Below are 14,710 nucleotides of genomic sequence, written 5' to 3'. Positions count from 1 at the left end.
GTTAGAAAACCAGTTAGCGAGCCTAGTTAGAGCCTCTGGTTAGAGAGCCAGTTAGCGAGCCGAGTTAAAGCCTCTGGTTAAATAACCAGAGTTAAGTTAAGTTAGAGCCTCTGGTTAAATAACCAGAGCCACAGTATAATGAATATTCATAGAAAGAAACGCAGTTGCCAAGTTGACGATCAGAATCAGTCAATGCAGTGCTTTCAGAGAGGAGACTATAGTGCGAGAGATACATGAAGAGGAAAACCCCATTTCTCTTTCCACATTTTGTAGCATGGACAGAGAAGTGAAGAGGAGTAAGCATGCTGCGCACAATTGGATGCTGACACAAAAGTAGGCAGAATGTTGTTAGGTAGTGGCAGTGATTAGTGGAGGAAAGAGTATCGGGCCTCTCTGTCTTTGAGAGAAAACTATGTTTTAAGACCATGTAAGAAAGAACCATGTAAGTTCTATAAGTATACGTATCATGAGATGTTGAATTGAACACTCACTAAAGACTACAGAGTGCTGGCCATTTTAGCACGGCAACATCGCCGCCACTGTATCCCTACATTTCTCTGCCCCGCATATACCTCCAAGTCAGAAGTAGTTTTAATATCAACTGCATATTGAAATTTTCTATATATTTTTATATAAACTCACCCTCCTAACCAATCGTATTTATATTTTCAACATAATATCAACCTACTAATATCAACTGCATTATTCATATTCCAACATATTACTCAAATCAACAGCATAATATTGCTCATTTCTCGTTGCCAATTTTGTGAATGTATGAGCTAATTGGCAACGAATATAGATTGGTCATGTAGATTGGAATACAGATTCTAAAACTCTGTATAGACTTAGCTACGCGTCACGAACACACCCTTACGCACGTATAGCATCAGGTGATAGAAAGCGTAAAGGCATTATTTGTTTGTGGCGCGTAAGTCTGCACACAGCTTTATGCCGGCGCTTCACTCTCGTGCGAATGACGACCAACGCGAAAGTGTGTTTGGTACTCGCCCCACTGCGCCCCCGCTCACATTCACTCCACCCGTGTAGATGCACAGCGAACCCCTCGTGTTGGCCTTTCGGCGAGCGTCTTGGCGAGAGTTTAGTGTAGACATGATTCCGGCGCTCCAGTCTCGCCAAGTCGTTCGCCAAATGTCCAACAGTAGCGTCTTGCGTTCATCTTGTGGTGTAATAGAAGGGAGACCAATGAGATCGTCACTTGTACGAACTCGACGAGAGTGGAGCGCTAGCGCATAACAAGTAGTCATTTCTACTTGTCAATCATATTTATATTTTCATCATATTACTCATAATATCATCAGCATAGTCTATAGTGAGGTCCACGTTATAATGACAGTGGATAAAGATAGAAGAATAGCGATGCCGATTCTCTGCATTAATTAATCATTCTTCTACACTGTCAAAAACATATGTGGCACCGTTGTGGACCTAGAAAAGGATAGTACCACCGGCTTTGTCGAATGATAGACAAGGATAGCGAAACCAAAGTTGATCAAATACTGTCATTATAACGTGGACCTCACTATAATCATGGCTAATTGTGAACGAATATAGTTTCTAACATTGGTAATCTAGATTGAAATATAGTCTCTAACAAGTCATGGTCATGTTCCGAAAATATGCTTGAAACATAATAGGTAACAAAACGTATCGAACTAGAATTTTTATAGTATGTTATGAGAGCTGAGAGACGAGCTAAAGACGATCTGAGAGACGAGGCGTTTGAGGGTGCTTCTTGTACCTAACATTGGAGCCGGCTTCTTCCGTCCGTTCATTTCTACTGAATTATATTGGGTCGGTTTGGAGAAATAATGAAAGCATGAGATAATTTGGCCCTGCTCTCCAAAATAAAGTCTTCTTGCTTCAGATGGTGGTTTTGCCTATTCTATCAATTATTACAATCGATTCAGCTTTCTACGTGTATGTCATCAAAATCAATTCACTTTTCTCGAAAAATTGGGTATGTCAAGTTCAATGATATTATGGAGGGATTTCTTTATGAAAGAAGTGAATTTTATTGGTAGAACAATAGTATTTAAGTCTCCTGTGGAGATGACTATCATTAAATGAAACAATCAAATGAATTATGATAGGTAGGAGATGGTTTTATCTTGAATTTTAAATTATAATGAATGAGGATGTGAGCATAATCCCATTGAAACTTCTGAAGAAAGAGAGGTATCAATAATAAACCTCAAATTACTAAGAAATCAAGTTTCATTTCAAAATATGTTATTAGTTGTTATTAGCACAACACTCTTATAGCTATTATAGCAGCATCACTTCTCATTCACGATGTTGCTGAAATAATAACATCTCCATTGGATTATATTCTTTCACAAAAATCAATAATTGCTGAACTCCCCAAAGAGAAGTTGAAATAAAACAAGTTTCGCCTGTTTCCACATTTGCTAGCTGCTCGAGAGAGCACAGCAACTCCAAAGGGTGCCAGCAATAAAAATAAATCTCTTTTCTAGAGAGCGTTCATTTCTTAAGAGAAATTTATTTCAAAAATTTCATCTGTATTAGATTGTTGTTTTTTTTCCTAGATAGAATAGGGAGAATAATATTGATGATAGTAAAATCTTGAAGCACTTCCAATATGGGAAAATGGTGAGATTTTCACTCTTTCGATTTTCTGCACTGTGAATAACTGTGAATCACATCAATCCCCAATCAAAACAAAAAACTTAGAAACATGATAATTAAGATGCGCACATGGACTAAATTAGGGATCATGAGCTTTGGGTTGCATGCATGATTATTTTGTCGCCGTGTTTATTTTGAATTTTTATTTGTGTATAGTTACTCCTTCAATCGATCCTACTCACATCCTAAAACCTTGACGTGTGGATAGAAAAATCTTCACAGATTCTAGTTTATTCTAATTGAGATAGATTTTCCTCGCTGTACTTGATTGTAGTGCATTTTAAAATATAATCCATACTGAAGTCCTAAAATTATGATAATTTTACTGACAGGAGATTAGCGTCAACGTTTAACAACTCCAACTTAATCAACAATTAACTTTAGTAATGAAACACTAGAATGTTGTCTAATGTTATTTATTCATATGGATAAATATCACTACATTTCATAGAAAAGAGTGCCGCTCTCTTTCTATAGTCTACCCTTACAAGTATTTAATTATATATGGAATTCTATTTGCATCTCAAAGCTATTAGCATAGAGAAACAATAGCGTAAGTAGATATGCCATGGTATAGGGCGTTTATGTCGCAACTTTTACTGTTATCTCAAGTCGATTACTATCGATTATTGTAGATTTTTACTGTTTTGGCTGGGTGAGAGTGTATGAACGGCACAATATGAGAGACTACCAGCGTCACACACCTCTTTCGGAAAGAAATACGTGGACTATCAGCTTGAGAACAGTAAAAGTTGCGATATAAACGCCCTATACCATGGCATATCAACTTACGCTATTGTTTCTCTATGCTATTAGTTCCATCGATATAAATTAATCTATGAATACTCATTCTTATTTATTTACTCATTGGTGAAATTTTTTCGCATCTCCAAGTTTTAACGAGATCATTAATCTATGTATTCACATTTATTACGATGGGAGTGACAGTGTTGTTTGACGTGGCTTGTCGTTTCATTAAATTTTGTACAATTTTATATCTTACAAGTTACCAAATTTGTTATAAATGACGTTCTTGAAGAACATATGTAGGCTAATGAAGAATTTTTAGTATTTTATATATAAGGTGGTGCTTGAATAATAAATGTAATGTAGAATTTGATTATTTCAGGACTTTGACGAGCACACAGAGGTGTCGGCCTCACTATCAGTTCCGATGTCAGCACTCGGCTGGCAGAAGTTCGAGGTGACGTCGACGGTGGCCAGCTGGTACGCACACGGACTGCGCGACCGGCTGCGACTGTTGGTCGACTGTTCGGGCTGCCAGCAACTGGTAGTCGCCCAGGGCCAAGGCGCGCACTCGTCGCAGGAGCGACCCTTCCTAGTCGTGCACACCGAGCCGACGGTCGCACGTCGCGTGCGACGGCGTGCACTCGAATGCAGCGGCAGCGTGAAGCAGTGCTGCAAGCAGCGGTTTTTTGTGAGTTTCAAGCAGCTCGGCTGGGAGGACTGGATCATCGCGCCCTCGGGCTACTTCGCCAACTACTGCAAGGGCGACTGCGGTGGTCTGCATCGCACGCCTGACACCTACCTCAACTACTACACGCACGTCATCGAGGAGTATCGCAAACTGGACAAAATGTCGGGCATCCAGCCGTGTTGTGCGCCCCTCAAGTTCTCGCCCATGTCGCTCATCTACTTCGGGCCCGATAGCAACATCATCAAGCGCGACCTGCCCAAGATGGTCGTCGATGAGTGTGGCTGTCCCTGAATCCACATCCCCAGAAAACTATTTTCCAAAAACATAACGCATCTCAAATAGTATTCAAGGTGTGGATATGCTTGAATCTACTTCCCCAGAAAACAATTTTCCAAATACATGACCCATCTCACATTGAATACCCGTTCAAAAACCTAGTTGTCAATGAATGTGGATGTCCGAGGATCAATGTCCCTCCAAAACTATTTTCTACAAACCAGTCTCATAAATGTCAACTTTAGATATCTGTCTAGATACATGACCAATCTCAGATACCTATTCTAATAGAATGTAGCTGTCCGTGAATCAAGGTCCATCCAAAACTATATACAAAATACATGACTCATCTCATATAATATACCTGTTCGAATAGTTGTCAATGAGTCTTGAATCGACTTACGAAAAAAACTATTTTCAAAATACATAGCCCCTTTTAAATACTGTTCAAGTTGTAAATGTGTGGCGGTCCTTGAATCGACTTCCCCAGAAAACTTTTTCCAAATTCATAACACCTCTCAAAATCAAAATCATTTATTTGCCAATTATAAAGATAGCAATAATAAATAAAACAAATACTTCATACTTATACAGAATAAAAATACTGTTCAAACTTATACTCAAATATTGTTCAAATTGTAAGTGTGGCGGTCCTTGAATCTACTTCCCCAAAACACTATTTTGCAAATAGATTACCCACATCACATTGAATAGTTGAGATAGTTGTCAATTTGTGGATGTCCGTGAAACGACGTCCCTCCAAACCAAAACTATTCCCCAACAACCAGTCTCATAAAATAATATCATCTAAAGATATTCGGATATTCGATTCGTAGATGGCTAGTCTTGAACCTCTCTCAAAGAGTATTTGTCGAAAAAGCTAAGATAGACGACAATGAGTTAGAACTTCCCTCCAAAGCTATTTCCCAAAAAAACTTAGCTGTCCTTAGAACATGAACTTCCCTTGAAAAGTTTTTTCCGAAAATTAGGATTTGAATTTCTGACAATCAAGTTAGGAGTTCTCCTAGAATTCGCCCTCTGACTATCCATCTGAAAAGTAGGTTTCTCTACAGTATCTCCACAAGTCTAGTTTAGTTATTCTATGTGTAATTTTCCCAGGCATAGAACTTTTATATTGAAACAGAATTATTCTCATCCCACTTCTAGGAAGTCATGCTCCAATAATCACAATAACCTTAATAGCTGGTACCACTTCTATCCTAGTCCTTCAGATGTATAGTTGAAGCAATCAAGCTATAATATTCTTTCAAATGCATACAGTATTACTTTTCCAATACCAGTAGCCGAATTATGACATAATTCTTTTTTTCTATCCAAAGAATGTAAATTAGAATACAGATCTTCTAATCAAGTCATACATCATAGAACAGGTCAGCCAAAAAAAAAACAGTAAATCAGCAATTCATCAATTTACTGAATTATCATAACAAAGTTATATTATTATCAAATTTTCAGTATTAAGCTAACAGAGACATCCGACTCCACTAAATGGTTCAACGTTTTATTAATCACCCAATAAATTTTTAAAAGTTGGAATATCCTGTCTTGATTTTAAATACAAATTCCAAATTTCCTTATTGTTGGTCAAAACTGAGCTAAGGAGAATTTTGCATATCATCAGATGTCATTTGTATTGGATAATTTTCCAATAATATAGAAAAATTGTGTGTTCCTTGGATTCATCCTAGTGAATCATTTGATCACAAGAATACCGGTCAAAATTGTAAATTATTCGAACTATTAGAGTTGATAATTGTAGATGAGCGACAACCTAGAGGGAGAACCAATAAAATCGTACAGTTTTCGGGTGATTTAATAAAATATTAGGATACCTACATTGAGTTTGAAATGAAATTGTAAGTGATTAGACTCTACACGAGAATAAAAGGATGTGAATTTTCAAAGTGGAACTTAATATTTCCTTAATCTTCGAAAAGATAAGTTAATAAGTGGTTGAGTGTTGAAAATGTGACTAGCATTGTTGATGATCACAGGCTGAGTGACTTTCTAGTACTACTGTACTGATTCTATTTGAAATAGTTAATGACTTTCACGTATATGTAGGAATCACGGGAACATATCCAATGGTAGCGTCACGTAAGATGATCATAACTCGATGAAATAAAATAATTTATTTATTTGATCAATATCAAATCTCTGATTATTTGAGATTTGAAGTTAAATCTTTTTATACGACTCATCGTATCACTTCCATGTGTCACGTTATTGGTAGCTGCGTGAATCATTTTTATTGTAAATATTATACATATAAATTAATTATTATATAAAATATAGGTCATATTTGAATTCAATTTGTGTAAAGTAATAATGAATATAGTATAAATAAGTTATGTATTATATTATTACAATTATTATTATTATTACTATTAATATAATGATGTAATAGGAAACTTTTTTCTAATTTAAACATAAAAACGTCACAAACTAATGGGACATTGTCGAAAAGTTCATTTTGGATGTATTTTATCTTCTTCATCACTGAAATGTATTTGAGATTAATATGAATTGTTTGAGACCTAACGCAATACCGTACATCTTGAAGGATCTTTTAAAGGTTTCATATTACATTAATAAATGATACAACGATCTCCAACATGATGAAATATAATTTGATTGTATGATAAGAGATGTAGTGGTATTTCTCCATAATTGAAATAATAAGACGTTGTTGTCATTACCACTATATTTGCTCAAAAATTGATTATTTTACATGACTGAACCAGGTTTCATGGTAACGCCTACCACATCTTCAGCTTCAGATATGGTAGGTGTTACCATGAATCCTCCTGATTCTGTAATGTGAATTAATTTTTGAGCAAATATAGTGGTATTGACAACATCAACTTCTTATTCCTTCAATTATGATGGGATATTGTATTAAGTAGCATTTCCAAACACCACTTTAATAGGAGAATTTAATTCTAAACTGCGATATTATATTTCAACTGCCAAGGAACCAACAATGTGAGTTCGAATTATCTCGATAAAGTCAAATCTACAAAGCTTGTCATTCATTGACGTTTTAAATTTTCAGAATGGTGAAATTATTATTTAGGTTGTATTGATTCTTCTTCTAGTAACATTTTTAAATCTGCTAATAGATTCATTTATCCTACATGTTTTCAATATAAAATTCATGATTATCATCACTTCATATATAAGACAAAAATCCGCATTTACTTTGGTACTTTGAGGTCTCAGTGTGAACAATTCATTTCCAGGTCAAAAGTATTCAAAATCTATATTGGAGATTAGATTAGTAGCCTAATAAATTGTGATATTATAATATGTTTCAAGATTCGATCTTGGAGTATTTATTGGATTTTTCCACTGTATTCCAATTAAGAAACGTATTATAGTAAGTATTCTATGATTAGCAAAGCTATTGGAAGCTAATCAAACTTTCTAATCAATGCATATTTTTTATTAATACGGGTTCACATTATTTTGATTCGATTAACGGAATTAATACTGAACCATATTCTTGCAAATTAACTTATCCTTTCTATGTTGACTTTTTTTCTCTAAAGAATATTGCAAAGAATTATTTTGTTTAATCACATTGGATATTTTTGAACTCAGAGAAGAAAGGAACTGTTGAATTACCGTAACTATGATGAATCCTCTTAAAACAAATTATGCTATCCTGATAACTTTAATTATTTTGAAAGTGTAAGAGTTAATTTAAAAATTGAAAGAGTCAAGTATAAAAGTAAGTTATAATATAACAGACTCGATTTGTTCCTAATATTATTTCTGTATGAATTTTGAAAAATTCTGGATGAATCGAATTGAATCATGATAAATGAATAAGCCAGTGTGCTGTAAGTATTTGATGTATTTATTTCAGTGGAGTATTCATGAACGAGGATTGAATATTGTCAAAACTTCAATGGGACTAAATCATACATTTTATCTGATTGCAATGAGAAAAATCAAGCTATATTCATTATAAAAATCAACCGAATTAATATTGTTCTTTCTATCCAAGAATATTTTTTGGTAATTCAAAATATTCAATTATATGTGATAGATATACATGAATGATTGTGTTGGCATGAAGTCACCTGTAAAATTATTATAAGAATAGCAAGAAAATGACGATTAGGACGAATCTAATAATTATATTTCAGAAAGTATAAGAATTCAATCACATCAACTTGAGCAAATTTTCTCGTTAATTGCCTATTTTAATATTTTCATAATTTTTACATTCATTTTTCATCAATTAGAATTCCAAAGATGATTTTTGGGTCAAACATGAAATTTCTTTTCCTCTCTACAAAATCGGCTAATTGGATAAGTTCGAAACTAGCAAATTCAACTTATAGTTATAATATATATAGCTTATTATTGAATGCAATGTAGTTAGTCGTTTTTGAAAATAGTTTTATTTCTATCAGACTCGAAAAACTGATAATTTATTCAATTTTTCGACTAGATATGATTATAAATTATAAGTGGCTACTTGTGGCAACATCTATGAAGCAACTTCTATCTCATTTTATTCCTCCATTTTATAAAATGATTCTTACTGTTGTTGCTATAGAGGAGTTCCAGTACCAATAGAGAGATACTCCTCTCTGATTCATTTATATGATTTGATTTCTATAATCCACATCTTAATACAATAACAATTCTACAATCACAATATAAAAATCTAACAATAACTTGATTATTATTTTACAAATTGATGGGATACATTTCATAAGAATAGCAAGGAAATGAGGATTAGGACGAATCTAATAATTATATTCCAGAAAGTATAAGAATTCAATCACATCAACTTGAGCAAATTTTATCTTATTCTCGTTAATTGCCTATTTTAATATTCATAATTTTTACATTCATTTTTCATCAATTAGAATTCCAAAGATGATTTTTGGGTCAAACATGAAATTTCTTTTCCTCTCTACAAAATCTGCTAATTGGATAAGTTCGAAACTAGCAAATTCAACTTATAGTTATAATATATAGCTTATTATTGAATGCAATGTAGTTAGTCGTTTTTGAAAATAGTTTTATTTCTATCAGACTCGAAAAACTGATAATTTATTCAATTTTTCGACTAGATATGATTATAAATTATAAGTGGCTACTTGTGGCAACATCTATGAAGCAACTTCTATCTCATTTTATTCCTCCATTTTATAAAACGATTCTTACTGTTGTTGCTATAGAGGAGTTCCAGTACCAATAAAGAGATACTCCTCTCTGATTTATTCATATGATTTGATTTCTATAATCCACATCTTAATACAATAACAATTCTACAATTACAATATAAAAATCTAACAATAACTTGATTATTATTTTACAAATTGATGGGATACATTTCATAAGAATAGCAAGGAAATGAGGATTAGGACGAATCTAATAATTATATTCCAGAAAGTATAAGAATTCAATCACATCAACTTGAGCAAATTTTATCTTATTCTCGTTAATTGCCTATTTTAATATTCATAATTTTTACATTCATCAATTAGAATTCCAAAGATGATTTTTGGGTCAAACATGAAATTTCTTTTCTTTTCTACAAAATCGGCTACAAAATCAATAGACTACTTGTTTCTTTGGAAACTGAACTATGACGGTTATCTTATTCTATGGTAATTTCTTATAAATAAAATGAATAAATATGATTTTATTGCCATGAAACATACATGTTACATGTATAGAATTAATAGGTCATAAGAAATTATAAGAAATCATCACATTACAAAAATCAATAGATAAATTACCGTTCCAGTTCTATTTAATTGAACGTTCCAGTACCCCTGTAGTATTTTCTCGCATTAGATAGGCATTATTGTACAAAGTGTACGAATAGGCTACTTCAAGAATAAATTGAATTCAAGTCCGTAAAAGCATCTAGTCATTTCACAAACTTATAAATGTTGTTATAATCATTTCAAGCATTTACATAAATATATCAATCAAAATTGTGGAAAGAAACAGTTATTGATAGTGTTATTTTTCTTTCGCTCTCACTTCTACGCTATAGTAATTGAATTTTCGTGCCATACAACCTATATCTAATGGAATGTTATATAAGTTCCTTCTAATAATTTCAATGGAGAATTTCGTGCTAAATGCCTATATTGACTATTAAGAAATGTGTGAATTTATTGAATGTTATACTAGAATTCCTTACCTTCACTGTTTAATATAAGGTCAATTTTGAAGGACAAAACAGCGGTGAAATGATAAATTGAAAACGGCCTACATTATTAAGAACCACTGAATGAACAAGTGTGCTATAAAAAATGAAATTCATATATTGTTGAATACGGTTAACGATTTTTTTAAGCTCAAAAATACTATTCTAGGCGTGCTTTCATGATATCAGCAAATTGTATGTATATTTATAAAGATCTACATCACTCCTCAATACATAAAATTTGACTCTGGATGTAAGTGAATACATAATTCGTTACTTGAGCATTTTCTATTATTTGTATGAATTCAAACTGTGATTATTGATTGTTATCTGTAGACAACTTGAAGTAGAGACGGACTGTGAAAGGTATTGTGATATGGTTAAAATCTTTAATAAGATAGATTTCATGAATTATTATCACTTCTTGTGTGATAATGAAAATAAAATACAATCTGACAGGAAAAATGTTTAACTTTGTAAATAAGGTCAATTTATATGAAACATAAATCTATCACTGGACCATTGGGGAATCTCAAACTGTTTAGACATGCCAGATTCAAATAACCCATGTTGAACTTTCTATTACGAACTTTTAAAGTTTCATCCATAACTTGAAAAAGTACATAGCAAAAAACATATTCATAACAAAATTTCTGTAAAAGATGAGTGAACCAATATAAAACGAATTAAATTTGAACTATTGATCTATCTCTATTTATGCAGGAATGAAAACCTGGTTAGTTGATCTATGTTTGGATTACAATAGCAGCCTCATTCTCTGCCAAAATTATAGAAACAGCACTACTCAGAAGAAATCAAATACAGTACTGTAGCAATATATTTCAAAATTTGATGAAAAAACAGATACAATGTCTGATTTCATATATAAAAAATTAATGTACCCAGTTTAACAAATTGAAAATTAGAAATAAAGTTAAGACTGAGATTGGTGAGTGATGAGTAATGCTTGTTCATTTATATGTACTACGTTGTATTACTAATTACTGAGTATTACTAATGATGATACTGAACGAATAAATATTAATTATGTATATATTTCAGAGTTATATTTGAAGGAGGAGTTGCTAATTTTATTGAGGTATCATAGAGAAATTGTTTTAAATGTAGTGAATTGAATGCAATAATATATGTGTATGTGACAGGAGTGTGTCATGTATGTATATATACTATGTACTGTGAATTTGACTTGGATAATATAATCTACCAATAACACTGCCTTCAATAGTTCATTGCAACCAGTTTTTTCTTCTATTAATAACCATTATCCTTCTTTACAATAAGCTTATGGTAAGGTGTATGAGTGTGAGTACTGTATTTTTTGGATTTGATCAGTTAGATAAAAATGTCTAATTATACTGAAATTGTTGATATCACAAATCCAAGTGCATAATCATGTAATCACCTTGAATACTTTGATGCGACATTTTCACAAAGAAACTGCGAATTAACATTTTAAAAATGGATGGGTATTCCAATGAAATTGTAATATTTGAAAAACGCAGTTTTATTTTGTCACATCCACTTTTATTGAACTTTAATTCCACAATATCAATTCCCATTCAACAAATTTTATTGAAATGGTAATATTTGGATTTGTGTATTATCATCCAACATAATGGAAATTTAGGTAATGTTTTGTTATTTTGAAGTCTTTATTTATAACATTGATCGAAATATGGGCCAACACGCTTACAGCTTACATATAAGTTGAACTACTCGTTTTTAATTCAGTTGTTCAGTAGAAATCTAGTCAGAGCTACTTCCCCATTCACATAGGCTACGTATTGTGAGAAAAAGTTGTTCTAATTTATCATTGCATGATTTAGCAGCATAGCTAAAAGTTTTTTGGGTGCAAATTTCAAACAGAAATTCTATATTTGGATTGTTTTTATGTGATAAATTACAATTTGAAGTAATTTTGGACATTTGTAATGGTAAAGATGATTTTGAATTTTTTTTCTGTGAAAGTTGATAACTGAGTTTTAACCTTCTTTAACCTCAAAATTGTTCCAGCAATCAGATTTTTAACTTAACTATGTGTAACGCTAGTTCGCCTCCATGGTGCACATCGGGTAATGCTAAATGGACTAGCAAATAATGGCGGTCAGACAAACTTATGTTCTCCTGACCGAAAACTACACAACATCTCAAAGAAATTGAAAATATACAGTGTATAAATATCTAGACATTTGAGACTCATGAGCTATATATTTGTTGTGTTTCTGTCATACCGTACGCTAAATAAATAATTGCATGACGATTTTAAAGCCTCCCTGCCCCAAGAATAGTATATAGACTAGTATATAGCTATAAACTATCCTTGTCCCTGCCCTACTAAATCTGAAAAATTCTTGTTGAGTAGAATGTTGAGTTTAAACACCATGATAGTAACTGTTCACCATATCAAAAACATTCGTTGATTCGGGTGTTTTTGTATTTGTTGGCTAAACATGGAAAATAATGGATTCTATAATTTCTAAGATACATTCTATGAATCTATTTTATCCTTTACCTCAAGTGCTCCCCATAAAAAGATGCTGCAAAACTGAACCTAATACAGCTGTTGTGGATGAGGTACTAAATGAATATTGAGTTGAAGAATAGTTTCAAGTGTGATCCTATAATGTAGATATAAAACCCGTGAATGATGATTGGAGTCTCTGAGAAAACATAGCCTACAGTTTCTGAGATTAGCCAAAGCATGCTAAGGAGTGAAGGCAATCGAACTTATTTTATTTGGTGGAATCAACGAATCAGGGCTATAAAAACTGATTGGAGTTTATTATGATTCACTCCCATACAGCATTCAAAAGTGGGAGAGCAGTCTAGGAATCAAGGAATCCCATGAACTATTATTGATCAAAGCTGTCATCAAATCGTAAATTTCAAATTATTAACATTCCTTAGAGCTATGAATCCATATTATTCATCTGATACTTCAACATTGATCTTGGTTTTTATCATGTATGCATGCACAATTGCAAATACATGTGCATATAACTAGTACCTATATTTTTTAAATGGTATGGATGTATGAAGGGTCCTATAATTCTATTTTATAAACTAGTATATATCTGGATACATGTTTCTTTTATACATTTGGCTACACATTCTTCGACCCAGTCCTCGTATAATTATTAAACTAAGTAAACAAATCAGATTATTCAATTTCACTATTGTTCTATTCCAACAAAATTTTGAAGATCTGTGAGTGAGGAGGAGTAAATAGCAGCAGTTCTTTCCAATTTTATTTTGAAAATGAGGTTCAATCAAATAGGAGAGGAGATAGGTATGGTATGTCTGTTGGAAGCAACAAGTGTGTAAAAAATGCCAATGTCATAAGGTTCCATACCAAGAGCAGCTTCAATGGGTGTCAATTTATTACATACTAACTAGTACATTTGTGAATATAACTAGAATAAATTAATAAAAACAATATAAAAAATCTTGAAGCACCCTTTATTTTTTAAAAAACTTTAAAATAGTTGAACTATTTTTAAGTTAAAATAGTTCATTATTAAAAAAATATTTAAAATAGTTCAACTATTTTTAAGTTTTTCAAAAAATAAAGGGTGCTTCAAGATTTTTTATATTGTTTTTATTAATTTACAAAGTAGCCCATGTGAATGAAGTGTTTTTATAACTAGAATATTATCTGTATACATGTTCCTTATAGGCTATACGTTGTGATACACATTCTTTGACTCAGTCCTCAAATATAACTAATTGGTCTGCAATTTGCAACTCAAAAGAAATTGAAGTTGCTTTCCATTACGAAACACTATATAATAACTTTTGACAAAGTCAAAAGAAATCTCAAAAATTATATTCAAAGGAATAGATTTGGAAATACAGTCTAAAAACTACTGTTAATGTTTAACTTGAAAACCTGTGCTCAGGCATCCTTTTATGAACATCTACGTTCCAATAATGTCATTGATTTCAAAATATTATTAATGCTATTGCCAAGAAAATTATATCAAAATTATTCTTGTTTCGATCAATTGCTACATTATTTTAAAGGATACAACAAAGACCATTATGATAATATATAAATTGCCTTCCACTCTACCTCTTGCTTCATAATCTTTGTTGAGATA

The 14,710-nt window shown here is 32.3% G+C and overlaps 1 protein-coding gene across 1 annotated transcript in view; it reads left to right on the top strand.

Annotated features, from left to right (window-relative positions):
• Nucleotides 1-11,820, top strand: part of LOC111052291 (inhibin beta chain) — a 109,459-nt gene extending 97,639 nt beyond the window's left edge. Inside the window, exon 5 of the mRNA XM_039419537.1 lies at nt 3,800-11,820. Within this exon, the coding sequence (XP_039275471.1) occupies nt 3,800-4,399 (600 nt within the window). The 3' untranslated portion in view covers nt 4,400-11,820. The remainder of the gene's footprint in view (nt 1-3,799) is intronic.
• Nucleotides 11,821-14,710: the final 2,890 nt, after the last annotated feature.

This window comes from Nilaparvata lugens, chromosome 1 (genome assembly GCF_014356525.2).
Source record: "Nilaparvata lugens isolate BPH chromosome 1, ASM1435652v1, whole genome shotgun sequence".
Lineage (NCBI taxonomy): Eukaryota > Metazoa > Arthropoda > Insecta > Hemiptera > Delphacidae > Nilaparvata > Nilaparvata lugens.
The sequence above is the reverse complement of the archived record's forward strand: the minus strand, read 5'-3'. Positions and strand labels throughout refer to the sequence as shown.